The sequence below is a fragment of the Pleurodeles waltl genome, chromosome 2_1 (genome assembly GCF_031143425.1).
Source record: "Pleurodeles waltl isolate 20211129_DDA chromosome 2_1, aPleWal1.hap1.20221129, whole genome shotgun sequence".
Classification (NCBI taxonomy): Eukaryota; Metazoa; Chordata; class Amphibia; order Caudata; family Salamandridae; genus Pleurodeles; species Pleurodeles waltl.
The window spans coordinates 741,356,091-741,374,118 of NC_090438.1; the positions used below are offsets into that span (position 1 = coordinate 741,356,091).

At 39.2% G+C, this 18,028-nt stretch overlaps 1 protein-coding gene across 1 annotated transcript in view; it reads right to left on the minus strand.

The window, feature by feature from the left end:
* Positions 1–18,028, minus strand: part of CDYL (chromodomain Y like) — a 347,146-nt gene that overhangs the window by 202,933 nt on the left and 126,185 nt on the right. The window contains exon 3 of the mRNA XM_069217515.1: positions 12,595–12,848. Within this exon, the coding sequence (XP_069073616.1) occupies positions 12,595–12,848 (254 nt within the window). The remainder of the gene's footprint in view (positions 1–12,594; positions 12,849–18,028) is intronic.

An 18,028-nucleotide genomic window follows, 5' to 3' on the forward strand; every position in this document is an offset into this window, starting at 1 on the left:
TCATCGTTGTAAGGCTAACATTCTCTGCTTAACTTCACACCCACCCAGTTGCGTCATTCACGTTTGTTTTGTTTTCCCTCTTTCAATTCCTCACATATGGTTATCCAATTTCTCCTCCTAGTCGAATATGTATGATCATGAGTTTGTCATTTGATCCCGCAGGCCTCTGTTGCGTCTCCTGTGGTCCGTGGTATTTTCCATATTCTAACTAGGTCATCATTGCCATACAATGAGAAAAGCCTGTAAGCCTCTGTCAATGCATTTCATTTAACAATTACTTTGGTGGTTAATGTGTATGACAGGCACAAACTGAATAATACTCTCTAAAACAGCAGTGGCATATAGCAGCACAAATGTCTGAGTGCACTTAGACCCAGCCTCTACCATTCTTGTGTAAGACCAACCCCCTGCAGTCTCTCCTCGTCTGAGGTCGTAGGCACCATATTGATAAATTGCTACCCTCTTCTTCTCCATAACCCTACTCTTCCCCATATAATCTAATCCCAAGAATCTCTTCCCTTTATTCTCTAGATATATTGCTGCAGACCTTTGGGATACACAATTGAGTACAACCGGCTATGCTTTTTGTCTCCTGGCTAGTTCCAATAGATGTTAACTCCGTACCTGTAAATGGCATATACAACTCTCACATTATCAAGAAAACACCTATTTTCCTATTTTAATGGTGCCATTGAAGTTATTTTATTCAATCTGATGACTTGAATTGGCACATCAAATTTAGTTGAGATTTCTACTTTCGATGCTGGTTATGATTACGTTTTTAAAAACTTGAGACGTTTTAATTTTTTTAACGTTTTCCCTTGAAACTGTACACTTCATCTGCTTTGGGTAAATGAGTTTATTAATACAGGTTATCCTTCTCTTTCTATAAATACTGTATTCCCTATATGGACAATGAAAGTAGAGAATCCTTTCACCTCAGTCTGCTATTTTCCAGCTCATAGGAAAAGATGCATGGAATCTGCAAAACATAAAGCATTATTGCTCACACGCCTGACTGGAAGAATGAACCAAAAAGATGTTCCTGACTGCATGCATGCATCTTCCAAAAAGTGCAAGTCAAAATTGTAATAGTTATTTCATATACGTGTTGTATGAATGGCGTTTGTATTCATTTAACTCCACTTCAGTAAAATAAACATGGTAACACAATTATGTACCATATAGAGACAATTAAACTTGCAGGTATCAAAATCAAAAGAACCTGAGCCTTAAAAGGTTGCGAACACTCACCAGGCACAGGCAAGGAAGTAAGAAGTAGTTGTAAAATGCTGATAATCTCAAACCACCCTCATCCAATACTAGTAGCCCAATGTAGCTTTCCTCAGGGTTACAAGAATCATTTCAACCTTTGGGTTCTCTGTCTAGAGGGACGACTCTTCTATCTTGGCTAAGTGACAGCAGTGGGACTGAAAAGTCATTTTGCAGAGAATCCTTAACCAAATCACCCTACGAGCAGACTGTATATAAATTGTACTTTCCACATAAGAAGACATTTTGAGACAGCTCAGCAAGGATTGTAGCCTACATGATGCCGCTGACACCAGGTAGTTAATCCCAAACAAATTAGAGATGTTTTTGATTAATAAATGCAGTAGTTGAAGCTCAGTGTGTAAGATTCAGGGGAATTTGATGTGCTTGCCTTCAACACTGTGAAAAAGCTCGTATACTCGCTCTACAGGGCTACATGCACATGGCAATCATGTTAAGGTAAAATCTGAAACTTGGACTTAAGCAGATAAAACTAGCCAATCCCCCTGTTAAAATGTTTTTCTGTCATATATGAACACTTGTGTATTGTTCTTAATTAAAATGCTACCTGTTTTTGCTGTTTTGCTATTTTATCACGCAGTTTCTCTTCCAGTAAGTGAAAAAGTCTATTTGTTTGGTGGCAGCCTTGTGAACATAAACTAGTAATCCTTCGTGAACCAGAGAAAGCCATATCGACAGACTTTCATGAAACAAAGCATACACTTTCTGGAGACCACACCTACGAAATTCACATATCTCAGGCCTTTGTTGACCAAGAATGTAACTTTACTTTGCACGCTAATACAATTTCAACAGATATTTTATTGTAACGTTCCACCAAATATGAGAGGCAATAGAGTGTCTGGCAGATGATCAAGATTGGAACCCTTGGATCCTCCAAATAGAGCCACTCCTCACTGAAACCACCGAAAAAGGAAACGGTTGAACAAACAGGAGATTGCCTTACACAAAAAATACATTTACAGGTGAATAAGGCACACATGGCTGAAAACAAATTATATAAGACAGAATTTTGTTTAACTTTGAAAGGATTGATTAGTATTAGGCGTGATGAAGTGAACAATGATTTATAGGGTCTAGAAACAGCAGTGGTTTAGAAAAATCCACATCAATTTTCACTGTTATCCCTGTTCTTAGCAGTGAATTGCCATATGGTGTACAACGTTTGTGTCAATTGGCTTACATGAAAAGATAATAGAAACTGAAGATGTCACTTGGGGCGCAGCTACATGCAATTCAGGGCATTCAAGGCTCTGTCCTTTCAGCCTCAGCATAACAGAAAATAACTAATGCCAACAGATTTGCACATTCTGACACAATAAACAGACATGACCCTCTAAGAAAGCATTAAAGGCAATTTAAGTAGTGGATCACAGACTCTTTTGGTACAGTTGATCACCACCAAAAAAGACATCTTCCAGGTCAAACTTGTGTATGTTATAGTGGGCCATATGTTCAACTGGTTAGTGTAAGAGGTAGGCCACCATAATATTCAAATCCCACTGTGGAGCAGAATCCCTAATAAACAGCAGAAGTAGGCCGCTAATGCTGAACAACCTAATTTCACAAAGTAAAAATGCCAGACTCGCCATTTTAGTAAACCAGAATGGCTGCCATGTAATGCTTACAGTAATCTATTTTAATCTCTCTACCAGCCAAATGAGAGTCAGAATGTCACTGAGTAAAGTATTTGAAAGGTTCAACTTCCTTTCTAAGATCCACTAACAAAATATTCACAAGTGATATTTGTTTTATTTCCTGGATAACTCCTTGTCACAAATGAGTTCTCAAGTTTGGCAACGGTTGAGAGAGAGAGAGAGCGAGAGGTGAAGAAGCAGTCTCCCGAACCTGGAGGCTCATCAGAACATTGTTCTACAAGAGGAGCACGGGTTCATTGAACCATAATTGTCAAAGTGAAAAAGAGGCAATCATTGTCAACTTCGAATAGGAGGGCCACCTAATGTTCAAAAGGGTCAAACGATTTAATGTAGGTGGAAAAGCACAAATCCCTTGACTAGACCAAGGACATTTTCCTCATTACCATCTTGCAAACAGAAGTTTGTTTTTGTAACCTGTTTAATTGGTTTCTCATTTACACAATATAGACTCATTTGTTTTATTAATAGTCTACTTATAACCTTAGTAATACCACCTATCATGTCAGTTACATAACAGTAGTGGATGTTGCTGTATCAACGATACTGTTTAGAAAAATGAGGAATAGGGATAGAGGTAAAATAATAACAGAAAAACGACTGGAATTGAACCATCAAACTGCTTATGTCACTATGTCTTTATGTTCCCTACATGCAAACTTGCTTGCCATCCTATCCATAGTGAATGGGTTGCCCTGATGTTGCCTCCCGGTTGTGTATCCTGAATCTGTTACATCATCATGCGGTATCTCTTGGAATTGAATGTCAGGGTGAACTTGGTATGCTTTCAGGTATTTGTGTAAGTATGGAATCCCAGTTCATCACTGTTCCCGACTCTCATAAGCCTACTGGTCTTAAACATAATCTCTACTTCTCGATCTGCCCAGTTTTTCATTTCTTACAACATCCCAGAGTCAGCTGAGGGCCTTGCCTCTTTCCATGACACTGGATTTGTTTCTTGCCCCAAAACATTGCAAGGTCAACAATTTATACTTGGGTTTTAAGTGTTTGGGGCAGGATACTAAGGCAAGCTGGGCACATTTGGTTCACTGAGCCCGGTCTTACCCATGAAGGTATTTAATGTGTTTGTGAGCGAGTCCCAGTACTTCCTGAGTTCCATACAAGCCAATGCCATGAGAAGGAATCTCACTTCTTCAGTCCCCCGGCAGGGGCAGGGAGGGGCCTAGTGAATTCAGGAAAAGTTTTTTTTTTTTTTTTTAACCTCCACATGTCAGGTAAATTTAACGGAGAAAGCAGAAGTGAGCATTGGTAGATACGATCAGTACAAACTCTCTCGCCTTAATCCATTCAACATGTGATAAGGCTGCATGCAGGTCTTCCTCTCACCCCGTTCTATGAGCATTCCATAGTTGTACAGTAGTCCTGTAAATTATTTTGTTACGTAATGTGATTGTACCGCTCCTTCATCATACTGTAAAGGAGTTCAAGCTCAGAAAAATGGCCTTCCCCTCTGAGTGATCGATATGTAGAACACTACCATTGGGAGCCACGAGTCATAGTGGCTTTTGCAACAAGATAAAATAAGTTTGTGGTTATTGTAATGTAAAGAGTTGAAGCCTAAACATAACTTCCTTGAACAGGTTTGAGTTGAGTTCAGAGTCCACCAGTGAAGACAGTCCAGTATGTAACAATCTTCTTTAACTAAGGCCCTACTGATATATGCCCAAAATAAGGTGACACAAGGAAGGTAAGTGTGAGTTTATTCAGAGATCATCTAAGTACATCTCCAGTCTCGTCTGAAATGGCCACAGATGAGAGAAACCAATGTTCTAAATAAGCATAAATAAATAAGAACTTTCTGAGAGTGAGTAGGGAAGGGGTGGCGGAACAAAGTGAGATACAACAATACAATTATGAGAAACTGATTCAGGTCCTAAAGATCTACTTTCACCTGATGATCCCATTCTTTTTGGGGACAAGAAAATACCTGGATTAAATTCCCAGGCCTCTTTTCATTCTCTGGAAGTAGTTTAATTAACAGTAGAGTTTTTTGTTTATTTTCCAGTAAAGCAGAGGTTGACCTCTACAATGTTGGAGGACATGAAGCTGGAATTCAGCAAAACGTTCAGGACAACCCATCTAAATTTTGACATTCCATCTCCTTGCTGGAGAAGCTGTGGCTCTGTGTAGCCTCTAGAAGCCTGCCAGCCTGCATAGTGAGGGAAAGAGAGCAACTGCCCCTGCAGGAGGAGAGGCTGCCCAGAAGGAGAAGGCCAACTATGCTGCTGGTGTTGGAACATTCATAAGAAGCAGGCTACCCACGTGGGCATCACCAGGACCAACCTGTGTCAGTGAGGACGTTGCCTGCTCTCAGAGTGTGATTATTGTTTTGAACTACGTGAAGAAACTGTGATCCAAGAAACAAAGTACTGTCTGGAACCCCTCCAGCCCAAACCACTGTTTCTGCCACTACAGATGTTTGGTGCAACCTTCGAAGAGAAATGGGCTATCTGCCCTGATCAGTAGGTCCATAACTACCAAAGAGGAGTTCCCTGTGCACCTGCTAGACTGACCCAGGGGTTGCAACTGTCCCAGACTAGCAGTCGCCAGTCTGGCCTGCCATGCTTATACCTGCTGTGACCTCGACGGAGAGGGAGAAAGAGACAGAGAGAGAGAGGCATGCGACCACTGATGCATTTCAGCAATGCCAGAAAAGACATGAAGGTATAATCCCTTAGGTGCAGCCTCCAGTGCTAGTGAAGCTGTGTCTCCAATGAGATGGTAAACTTGAGCTTCCAGAGACAGAAAATCCACAATGCGATCAAAATAAGCTGCAATTGGAAGTTATCTTTAGTGGCAAGACTCTGTGGACTAAGAACTGTTCAAACCAAACTACAAGTTGTTGAGTGGGTGGCAGCTTCAATAAACTTGCACCTGTGCCTAATCTTGCATACAGTGGACTTGGGGGATAGGTCAGCACAGACTTTGTGTGACACTACAGAGGAGAGGAGGGCATTGTATAGGGATGTCCCAAATACATGCCCATGGGGGAGATCATTTAATGTTGTAGTAGTAGTAGTACACCTATCTTGTGTATTATTTTGTACTGCTGTGATATTAGAAGTACTTTCTTTACCTAAAAATACAACACTGGACTGAAAAGTGATTTATTGCTGTTGTTTAACTGTTGAGTTCTGAGTCTCAGGCCCCTTCACGATCAACATGAAGCTCACATTCTGTACCCTGATAGTCATGTACAGTAGGGGTGTACTTTGTCCAGTTTGGTTAACCACATGAGGATCCACTCCAGGATACCAGAGGCAGGTGGCTCTGGCTACCACAGTTTGGCCCAGTAGCCCCTGTCTACCTTGTGGCTTCCCCAAACGTGTTCTGACAATCTGAACTTTATCCAAACTCTTCATTGCACCAAAAAGAGTTTAATCAACCAATTAATTCCACATGGACATTACAAGTAACCATAAAAAGTGTCAGGTATTCAATCTCAAATAATGTCTTCATGAGTAACGTTCAGACTGTTTTTCTCATAGGTTCTGGTGAGCTCGGTAGGGTGTCCCTTTTGATTGACTGTGATACAACTGCTCTGGACCAATGCCAATTTCCACTCATGTCAAAGTAAAAAGACTCAAATGAATTGCCACTGCATTGTAAATGAATAAAAAAGGAAATATTATGTCTTACTTTAAAATATTGACTCCAAAGTGACAATTACTACTAATAATGGTCATCACAGGCAGGGAGTTGCAATACATCCTCACAAAATTATTAAACTGGCTAAGAAAGGTATTGGGACTTCCCAATTAAAAGCCAATATACTTTCTCCTATGCACAACTAACCCTGAAAAAATAGGATTAACAACAATGCTAACATGCTCCAGTTTGTTCCAAAATTATAAAAGAAGGACTGTTAAAGTTACATCCTACATTCATCTGAATAGGGAGAAAGAAAACATATGATTGTTTTATTGGGATTAAACAGCAGTCATAGCTTTACTAGGGAGACAATGATGTGGACATTTAAGGAGCCCTGAAAAAATTGGTATTCCCTGTAACACTGATGGGTGAATGGTGATGAACCAAATACTTACATTCTCATGATGAGTCAATATACGTCACTTACCTTGGGAACTAAAGCTCTTTCCCTTCATTTGTAGGTAATGTGGTGTAAACAGTCTATTAATGTTGCTAGTGATCTGTTGCATCCATTAACAGTCAGTTCTGATTTTGTAAATCAGTAGGCCTGGCATAAGTGGGGCAAATAACACAAGGGAGACTTAACAGCAATTTACAATGTCCCTGAAAACTCAGAAAGCCTTGGTAGGCACCAACGCCTTTATCAATATGAATACTTAATGGCAAGGCCTATGTTTCCTATATATTCCCTTGATGAAGAGCAAATGTGAATTCTAAATATTAATGATTCACTTTGATGAAAAATGTCCTGATAGGTTTAAGAAAGAACATGACCATCCTAGTTAGGAGTATTCCTAAAAAAAAAGCCACAGTGGCAAGACTTAAAACTGAACGTTTTTCAATTATCCCTCAAGGAATATTTAAATAGTAAATCACAGTAGAAGGGATTATGTCATAAGAGAAATCTGAAAAGAAAAATTTGTTTTTAAGGTAGAAGAAACTTAGTTTTGCCATTTCAACTCCTCTGTTGCAGGTATACAACAGAACCAAAGATCTATCTACCATCTTGGAAGGAGCATTTAAGATAGCATCTGCTCATATGTTCTGGGTGGTTAATGGAGTAGAAGAATAATAGTTATGGAAACCAGATGTGAAACCAAAGAATTCATTCAGCAGCAGCCAAAATAAGTATTATCAGACTCACAATATGCTCTTTGCTAAGGCTTTAGTCAAATGCAGATTTAAACATATTCAGAAAACAAATATTCCAATTCATTTAAATATGGGCCATTCTTTTGAAGTAATTGGGTAGTGTTTATTTCTCTTCAGTCACCCTCATCATAAATAGCTTAAAGTCTTGAGGAATCTAGCCCCTACAAAGTACATTTAATAATCTAAACCCGAAGGACGCTGGTAACTGCTCACTTGTTAGGATTAAACAAGATAATCAGTGCCTCTAGACAAGACAGCCACTCCCATATGTAGACCAAAGTTCATCCTGACTACAAGGTACCCAGATATTTAATACATAATGTTTAACAAATGGAACAAGGAAGGAACAGGAGAAGCTGTAGTTTAGCTTTCAGAACCAACAGTTTTGTAGGTAACAAATGCCTTTTGGATACACCATTAGTTGTGAAAAGAAAGGAATGCAAGTAGGTAGGGTCAATGAAGTTGGGGAAGAAACAGGGGGTGGAAGGTGAGTAGGAGAACAATGGAGACATCTGAGGCACAGGAAGAGCAAAAAATAGTAAAACATTCAGGGAGCTTGGGAAAGCAACTGGGTATAGAAATAATGGAATTACCCAGAGTACGTGTTGGGGGTTGGTGTTTGGGGGAGGGAAGCATCACACAAGGGAAAGCTCTGGAAAACAGACACATTCATGAAGTGCTGAAAGAAAAAGAAAAAATAGCACCCTACATTTGAGCAGAAGACATAAATAAGTCATCCAGTCAAAGGGTTATGTTCCAGGGGAGGGACAAACAGAAGAGGATGGTCAAACATAGGACGGACAAATAAGATTACATAAATTACAAGCAAATAACAGTTGCTTTTTATGCTAGTAATCAAAAGGCAGGCTTCTCACACAGTGCTTAATTTGAACACTGGCACTCATTATTGCAGACTGGCACTTATTTTTCCTGCAACAAACATTTGCTGAAGGCAAGAGAAGGCAAAACACGCAAAGTGGAAAGACTGAGGAGGAAACAGACGGAAGAAAATCATCTGAAAGGGAGAAAACAGGAGCCTGTAAGAATGAGATAGAGGCAGAGAATGGTAGTGGATTAAGTAGGCATGACATAACTACGCATGTTTGGTATTCGGTGTGTCGACATTTAATTGCACCAGTTGAGAGCTTCTGAGCAGAGATTTGGACACCAACACTCATTCATTGACAAATTAAGCACTGCTCTCACAGCAAGCAGGAATTCTGCTTATGCTAGCGGCAAAGACAATCGCCTCCCATGCTGCTACCTCAGTATGACTCTGGTTCAAATGTCAGAACTCCAGGGTCTTTCCTTTCAAGTAGTGCACAGTCACGTAATTATTTACCAGCTTTCACTCCAATGTTTCAGGTATGCCACATTTTGGTGGCACTAACAGAAGGTAAATCTGAGGCATGAGCTTGACAGGTCTAGCAGTTTCCTTCTACTATCTTATACTATGATTACGTTTACTAGCGGTCCAAGCAACACTATCATTTTCTCATACTCTTGCCTGGCCCTTCTTCACTTTTTAGATGTGCACTTTATTTGTATTTTACACAATGTCAGTTCAGTCCGACCTTTTTTGTTTACTGTAGGAAGCCACTAATAGAATCTGAGCACCACCTCTAATAAACACATGGATACTTACCTGTACCATTAGTTGGTATGTTCTGTTGCAGAGTCACCTACTGTGCATACTCTTGTTATACTTTTGGGTTAGGAGGTTCACATTTCTTTAAGAAGTCTTCTCGAACTCTATGTTAATTAGCAGATTTCATCCAGTAGAGTTAGCTACAAATAGGAACCCTTTACGTTTTCACTGAATTGATATTAAAACATTTCCTAACTTGTCCTTTTACTTTTGTTGATTTTTGAACCTACGACCTGATTGATTTATATTTATTTCTAGGCTAAGATCTGCAGATAGCCTACTGCGCAAGTACCAGCTGGGTGCAACTCGCAGGCGCAAGCTACAGGAGTGACATCACAGGAGAGGGACTGCTGAATTTGAAAGCCATGTTTTTGGGGTGCATAAACAGTGCCTCTGGGAGGAGTTATCAAAGCTCCTTTTACTTCAGTGGCTGGGGCAGGCTGATGAGAACAAGGAGAGACTGGGTCGCAAAAATGTGTTGTTCATCACAGAGGGGCAGGCTGTAGGAGGGATCAGGGGGGCGTTCTCCTTGCAGTAGCATGTGTTTAGTACTGCATTTGGTTTCACTTTGAAACAAATGTTATGGAGCTGAGGACGGAGCGCTCCTTATGCACTAGTAGACTAAAAGGTAAGGGTGCAGTTAAGCTTCAGCTTAAGGGGCATCGTCTACCCCCACCCTCTTTACCAGTAACAGTGGAGTGGGGTTGTTATTAGGCCTCCTCTGTCTACACCTCCGCAGACAAAGGCTCATAATTAACTTGGGAAGGCGAGTGATTAAAAGAGAGGATAAATGAAATGGTGGATGAATAGATGCAGGGTTGAATGAGTGAAAGGATGGATGTAAGAATGGAACAGTGAAACAGAGGGTGTAGTAGGAGTGAAAGCGAGGGTAGATGATGGATGGATGATGAAAAGATGGATGGAGGAGAAAGGATGGATGAATGGATAGGTGAAAGGGTGAATGGATGGAGGAGTGAAAGGATGGATCAAGGGATGAGAGTAAGGATGGATGGAAAAATGAAAGGATGGATGGACAGATGAGTGAAAGTGTAAAAGGATGGATGGAGTGGATGAATGGATGAATGAGCGAAAGGACGTAACAATGGATGAGTAAAACAACGAAGGGATAAGTGCAAAGCAGGGTAGATGAATGCCTGGATGAAAGAATGGTTGAGTAAAAGGGTGAATTGATGAATGGATGAGTAGATGGATGAGTGAGTGAAAGGACGGATGGCTGAGTGAAAGGGTAAGTGGAGGAATATATGTATGGATAGAAGGACGGGACGAAAGGTGGATGGATGGGTGCAGGCATGGATGACTGAATGAAAAGGTGGATAGATGGATGAACCAAGGGGAGGATGATAGATGGAGTGAAAGGATAGAGTGAGTGAAAGGGTGGATGGTGAGCAAAAGGATGGATGGTGAGCACAAGGATGGATGATTGAAAGGATGGATGGATGAAGGGGGTGGATAAGTGAAAGGATGGATGACTAACTGGATGGATTGGTTTGATGGATGGGTGTCCCTGGACCTGCGGCTGCTCTCCTTTATGGACTCCACAGCTACACCACACCCTCATGTTTTGTGGTCCAAGTGAATAATTATTCACTCTTAGTATAAAAAAATATAATGCAGGACCCCTTTGGATCCAGCAACAAACTAAGGCAGCTAGTGACATTGTATGATTGGTGACACAGGTGCATGAAAGTGCCTGTGCTAGCTATCAGAGATACTGTTCAGATCTGGTGAAATTCCAGCACTGTGAGCATGTCTGTCTATTTGCATGAGTTAAAGTGGGAGACAGTTAGCGAAGGAGTGAGTCAGAGTGAGTGAGAATGAATGATAGTAAGGACGAGTATGTGTGAGAGTGAAAGTGAGTGAGGGAGAATGACTGAGTGTAAATGACTGCTACTGTGTATGAGACACAGTAAGACTAAGTAATTCAGAATGAGTGAGCATGAGTGGGACTGTGTTTATTAGTGAGACAGAGTGAATCAAAGTGAGACAGTAAACGTTGAGGGTTATTTACAAGAGGCCTGTGCTCCTGGAACATCGCTTTTTAAGACACTCCGCTGGCGCAGGCCTCTCAATCATATCTATGAGGCAACGCAAAGCCACCCTGCATGGCTTTGAATGACCTCATAGATATGGACTAAGGCAAGGCAGCACAAAGTGCTGGGATGCTTCACTTTGCATCAAGGAGGAGATCAATGGACATTGTGGTGGGTGTTCCCACGCAACATCCATGGATTTTGACGCTGCCCAGATTTACAAAGTGATATTAACATGGTGCAGCGCCAAAACCAGGAAAACGTCTTCATGGATTGTTTTTATGCAGGAAGGTGTCCCTTCCTGCACAAACACAATTCTGCCAACAACGCAGGCATCCTGGCACCATGGTGCGAGGGTGCCTCCGTTGGCAGTAGGAACCAAATTATGCGCCGGCTGAAAGGACAGGAATATTTTACAGATATGATGCATTCCTGCCCTTTTGATCTGACGTAGTGCAGAACAGCAAAAAGACTTGCAGCGCTTCTCTTCGCTAAATCTTTGTAAATTAGGCCCCTAGTACAAGAAAGTGTAAATAACCGTTCAAAAAGCAACTCATTCGAATTCGAGCCAAGTATTATGCCCCACCACTTTAAAAGGTCACCAGACACCACTGCTTTTGCTTGTGATTTCCTTCTACGTTAAAAAGCGTGGGTGTGTGTGCTCAAGTGTACGTGCATGGGGAAGTGTTAAATTATTTTTGCAAAGATACATAAAATCAATCAATTACTGGGTACTTTTGTCTTGAAAATAAACATTTGGTCGTATAGGAAACATGTGAAACTAACACAGCAATGATCTGTTTCACAAACATAATAAAATCATTCACTTGATATTCCAGGGTTATGAAAAGCAGCATTAAGTAAAAACCAGAAGCCATTCAAATGACAATTATAGATTATAACAGGACACCAAACTTGTGAAGTTGTTGTTATGCTCATATTTGGAAACTAAAGAACTGCTTCGCTCAGGAGATGCGATTAAAACAGTGTTTACCTTGCTAGGCTGGAATGGTTACATCAGAGCTCATTCTACTTGCATTCAGTTAACCTCAGTGCATTTCAATTGCATTCAGTATCATTTGACATTGTTTTGAAGATGCTGATGCATGGACTGAAAACAAACCTCTGGATTAAGGGAATTGTTCTCCGATGATTTTGTAGAAAGTAAGATGTGGGTGAAACCATCTTGTTTCCGGACAACAATGTCTCTATAACGATAAGCACTTTCTGTCTGTCGTACGCTGAAGCGAAGTCTCTTATCAAAAGGTTGATCTCTTCTCTCCTCAAATCTCCGCTTGCCCCCTGTCGCTCCAGTTACTGATGTTTGCATTTTAGTTGTTCCATTTGCTGCTAATACTTCCATGAGTGTAGACGTACCTACAAAAAGTTAAAGAAAATTTCAGGGAGACTAAGATGTGCTACCGCTCAAGGCATTTTGACACAGCAGCTAATCACGGTCCCCTGAATGTTTGGTACAATTTAATCAATTAAATAAAGAGATCTAAAATAACCCTCTTTTATTGCAGACTTCCTAGTCTCTAACCATACCCGAGTGCTGCTTGTACACCATCATTTTCCTGCTGCCTTCTTTAGCAAGATGTTTGTCTGGAAAGAAGCTCGATGTCTTTAGCTTATGTTCCGGTCAAATGGACGATGCTCCATGTAATATAGTAGTCGGCTGGAAACAAGATCTTTACCATTGGTTTATGGCTATGCACTACCATTCTGTGAGCTTTATATTTATTCAAAAATTGAGAATTGTTTGTGTTCCTGTCGCTTAACATTTGTTTGTGCCACGTTACCCACACTCTTAGATACCTTCCTGTGGTAAGGAGTGTTAACTGTTCAGCTCAGTACATGACTGACCATGCTTACTATCTGCCAGACCATCGTTTAGCATTAAGACATTTACCCACTATTCGATACACTTGCTTGCTCACTTCATCTCAAGTTCACATGCCAGCATATCTTGCTTCAGAAGCACTACATTAGAATTACGGCTTTTTCTACACAGGCAAAACTGGAACTCTGTTTACAAACTAAAAGTAGCAAGTTATACTTCTGGAATATGTTAATATTAAGTTTTTCTCCAAATAACACTTATATCCACATTTTCAGTTACCTTGTAAGTTTGAGGGTGTCAACTGGCCCATCAGGTGTATCAGTGATTAAATAGTAAACATGACAGAAGCAACACAAAAGAAGCAGTGTTTGGCGTCAGAAAGGCCCCCCATTAGAGTGCATCAAATAAATTATTATAACTTTATATATTTATGTCTTTGATTAACGATGACCTGAAAACGTCCATTCATTATGAACTAACAATGTTAGAGGAAGTGACAAGTTTAATTTTTCATTGAGAATGTTAAAAATGTGAGGGGAGGGCATGAAAAACCTTTATCCTTCCAAAACATAGTGCTATATAATTTGGTTTTCCAAACTGCGCTGTGGCGGATCTAAAAAATATTGAGCAGACATACCCATTAGGAGCACATTACAATTTATTGAAATTAAGGATCTGCTTCTTCATCTGTTCATCTCACAGTTTAGCACAAAAGCATCTACGTTGTACATTTCATCTGTTAAGGCTGGAATGTTAAAGGTTGGAAAGAGGAATGCGGAGCAATTATATTTTTTGTTTAAAACAACAGTCTGAAGATATTTGTCTTTATCATATAAAATAGTATAAACAGGCTACAAACATGCAACATTAATGACAAATTAGATTGTATTCAAACAATATATGACATAGGTCACTTGATGAATACATAAAAACTATGCTTCTTCACTATACTCACGTTTTTGAAATGCTCCTAAAACACAACCAGAAACATTAAAAAAGGGAATGAAGTGTACAGTTTTAACTGGTCAGCAAAAGAGCATGTGTGTCAGAGTGGCAGATCGCTGGTTCAATTAAAAATTCGAGATAATAGAGTATGTAAAGTAATCTCTTGTGGCTAGCTTGATAACTCAGAATGGATGCAAATATATACACAAAAATTTGCTTTAGGTACTCCCCTGCTGTACAATATAAGGATACTGCAAGCCGCTGAGGAATTCCCTGACAATACAGAGGCAAGAGACCGAAGGCTGAGTTCCTTTATAAGGTTATGGAACCCCAAGGTGACTAGCAATATGTTTGACATTTCTTGCAGGGGATACTTCATCCCTTATAATACATGATAAAACCATTTTCCCACAAACCACTTAAATCCTTGGTGTGCAACTCTTGCATAGAGAGCATGTTTGCAAACATAAAGAATAACTAGTATGGGCTAAGCCTATAGGTCTGGTGCTAGCCACCAGTCTTTGGGCAATTCTTATTTTGTTTTGTCATGGTTTTTGCAAAACTTCATTGGATGGGGATTTGCTAGGCCTTTATCAATCTTTAAAAAAAAAAACTGGCTTCGGGCAAAAGGTTTTTCTGGTGAAAGAAAAAACCCACACACATTACCAGCATACACTCTGGCACTTAAGGGAACAACTGTATGTGTACAAGTGCCACATGCCATTACTCGTAGTGGAGTCAGCCAGTTACTGAAGTGAGTTGATGCATTGCCCTTTGGTGCATGCTGGAGTGGGTGGGAGAAAAAATGTGAATGACACCAACCACAGACTAATGGGTTAAGTCTGGCTGAAACCCTTATATTTAAACTATGCTATACACATAATTCTAGTATAATCAAAAGGTCTAGGCTAACACAGACCTAAAAGGTAATTCAGTCTGCCGTTGGATGCAAGCCTCTTGCCTTTAAGAACGAACGAAAGAAAGAATACAGAACAAAAAGAAGGCAAGAAGAAAAAAGAAAAAGAAAGAAAAGAAAAATGAATGAAAGAAAAATAAAGGCAGCAAAAATGAAGACAAGGAAACAAGAGAAATAAAAAAGAAAAATGAGGATAGCTTAATACAGAAGGGCTTGAAACGGACAATCTGATAAGCTGTGAAGTAGCAGCTGTCAGTAAAGCAAACTACTCAAAAGCAAACATAAGCCCACTAATTAGCACAATAAAATTCCAATATGAACTGGGAGCACTCAATAACTAAGCTCTACACCAAAAATAAGTTTAAAGATTTGAAACAGAATTAATTCATATAAACGATACAGAGAAATGCGTAGTATGCCATGAAGGCTCTGTTACAGAACACAGAAACATAACATTAAAGCAAAAGTTCCTATTTAAGGAGTAAATCTCTCCAGATTCTGTCAATCTCATAAAGAGTACTGACCGCATTCTAACTGAGGAGGAGACTGTCCCAAAATAATGAGACCGAGTCTAAAGAGGAAAACGAGAAGTTGTCTATGAACTTCCCATACTAGGGGTTGTGTATACAATTTAATGGATATGCAATTAGCATAACTACAGATTCAGCATCACATGACCATGGTTAAGGCGTACCGGCAAATCAAAAGCAGTTTAGTAATAATTAAGACTTTAGCACTAACCCATTTTTTAAGGTTTTAAGGTAAAAGAAAATCTTGATTGCCTCCTCAGCAACTGCACTCAGGAAATATACAATACAATATGAAACATTTATCAAACAAAAGCTCATAGAATTATGGCCTACACTGGAACTTCCAACGAAAATCCTTCAAAATGATACATAGAGTACACAGTGGAAAGTTTTATTCAGAATACGCGCTTTCTTAGGACAAACAACATTTATGTCAAAGCACCCTGTGCTCCGTGAAAACCATTAGGGGAGAAGACTTGCAGCGAGTGTCTGATTGGGATGGGGAATAGGGAATGAGCAGGATAAACAAACATCAGAAACTTCACTCATTCTAATGAAATGGAATATCATGCAGACATATGATATAACTACATTGCATTATTAATCACACTTCTAACCCACCTAATTAAATTGTTTCAAGGCCATTTTCATTAGTTCATCAGTTACAACCATAAGCATCATTCAAATCACAAATTCACCCAAATTTGCACATAATAAAGCACTTTAACCACTTCCCCCGATTATATTTAAATCATCACTATAACACTATTAATAGATGTTATTAATCAACCATTATATAGTAGATATCGTTGTCTTCTTAGGTAACAGAACATTCTCCTCCATCATCTTTAACTTAGAAGACGCTGATGTGTCTATGGCAAGCCTATGTACTACTGTAGACAATCATCGAAATTTCACAAAATTCCTTGCCATTCCCATTGAAGGAATAATAGCTCCTAACATATCTAAAACTTAATTTGATCCATTCTAGCACAAACTAACATAGAGCTACCCAATTTCTCCAGAGGTTAAAATAAGCAGTCTTCCTACAAACACACATATTATATTTGTCTCATAATGGGCTACTCGCCAAACTATTTTCACTAACTTCATAACATTTGTCACACAATCTCTCACCTATAAATGCTACTTTCTTAATTTCCATAGGACTACGCCTTACTATCCACATTTCACTGTTTCTTACTGCTCCATTGTTAGGCTAAGATGTAAACCAAAACTGTTCTCTTCCCCTCTTATTTTTTCGAAGGAAACTTTCTGTTCTTCCAAATTTCTCCTTATTTTCAACTCCTCTTTCATTATATTCTTTGATAAAATTATGTTAACTATTCAAAAGACATGAATAATCTCTAATCAAGTTAGTATAATACCTGTTTTGTGCAATCACTTTCGAATACTTACCATACTTACTTCCCTATCATTCTCATTATTGACAAATTCTCTAGAGACACATGAAAACCAGTCAAATAAAGAGAAATACATTCTTCATGATTAAAGATTTAAACAAAAGCTCTACACGATAAAACACATGACATTTCTAACTGGACATATGTTGAAGCCTCACCTGCCAAATGTACGAACACTTACTAATCTTCAATAGTTCTATTTAGTCCCTAGTCATTTTAGTACACACATTATCCTTAAAACCACCAAGTCCCCTTCACGTACTGCTATCATTTGTTAAAATTCATAATAATTAATTTCAACTTCATCATTGAAATTTAGACGATCTGAAACATATTCTACAGGATTCAGTAAGGACAACAACAGACCAACTAATACGAATAGTATTATGATTAATAAAGTAATCTCTACAATTTTACGGCATCCACTATTTCCCATCTTCACGTTGAGACAAAAAGCGTTATTGTGGCAACAGAAGAAAAAGAAAAAGAAATCAACAAACATTTTCTTCAAAACTATTTTTTCTTCATTTCTTTCATTAAAACAAAAATCAAAAACAAAATTTCTAAGCAAAATCAGGATTAGTTTTCTCAGGCCTTTTCAAAAGTTGATATATTGAATTCAAACAATTTGTTTCAGAAATCAATTAAACTCAGTATCTTATTTCAGTCTTCAAACGTAAATCATTCTATTTCTGTTCATGTCTTTCACCAGGTGTGAATAGTGAAAGTCTCTACTTCTCTTCCTCCGTATCAGTCTCGAAGTCACTCTCAAATTTGTAGAGGTACTTGTTTTGATATCGTGGCTAAATACACCCATTAAGGAAAGGCATATTTTTTTATTTGGAAGTCTTCTTCTACCAGATCTTTTAGCAACTGATGACTCACTCCCACTGGTTTCT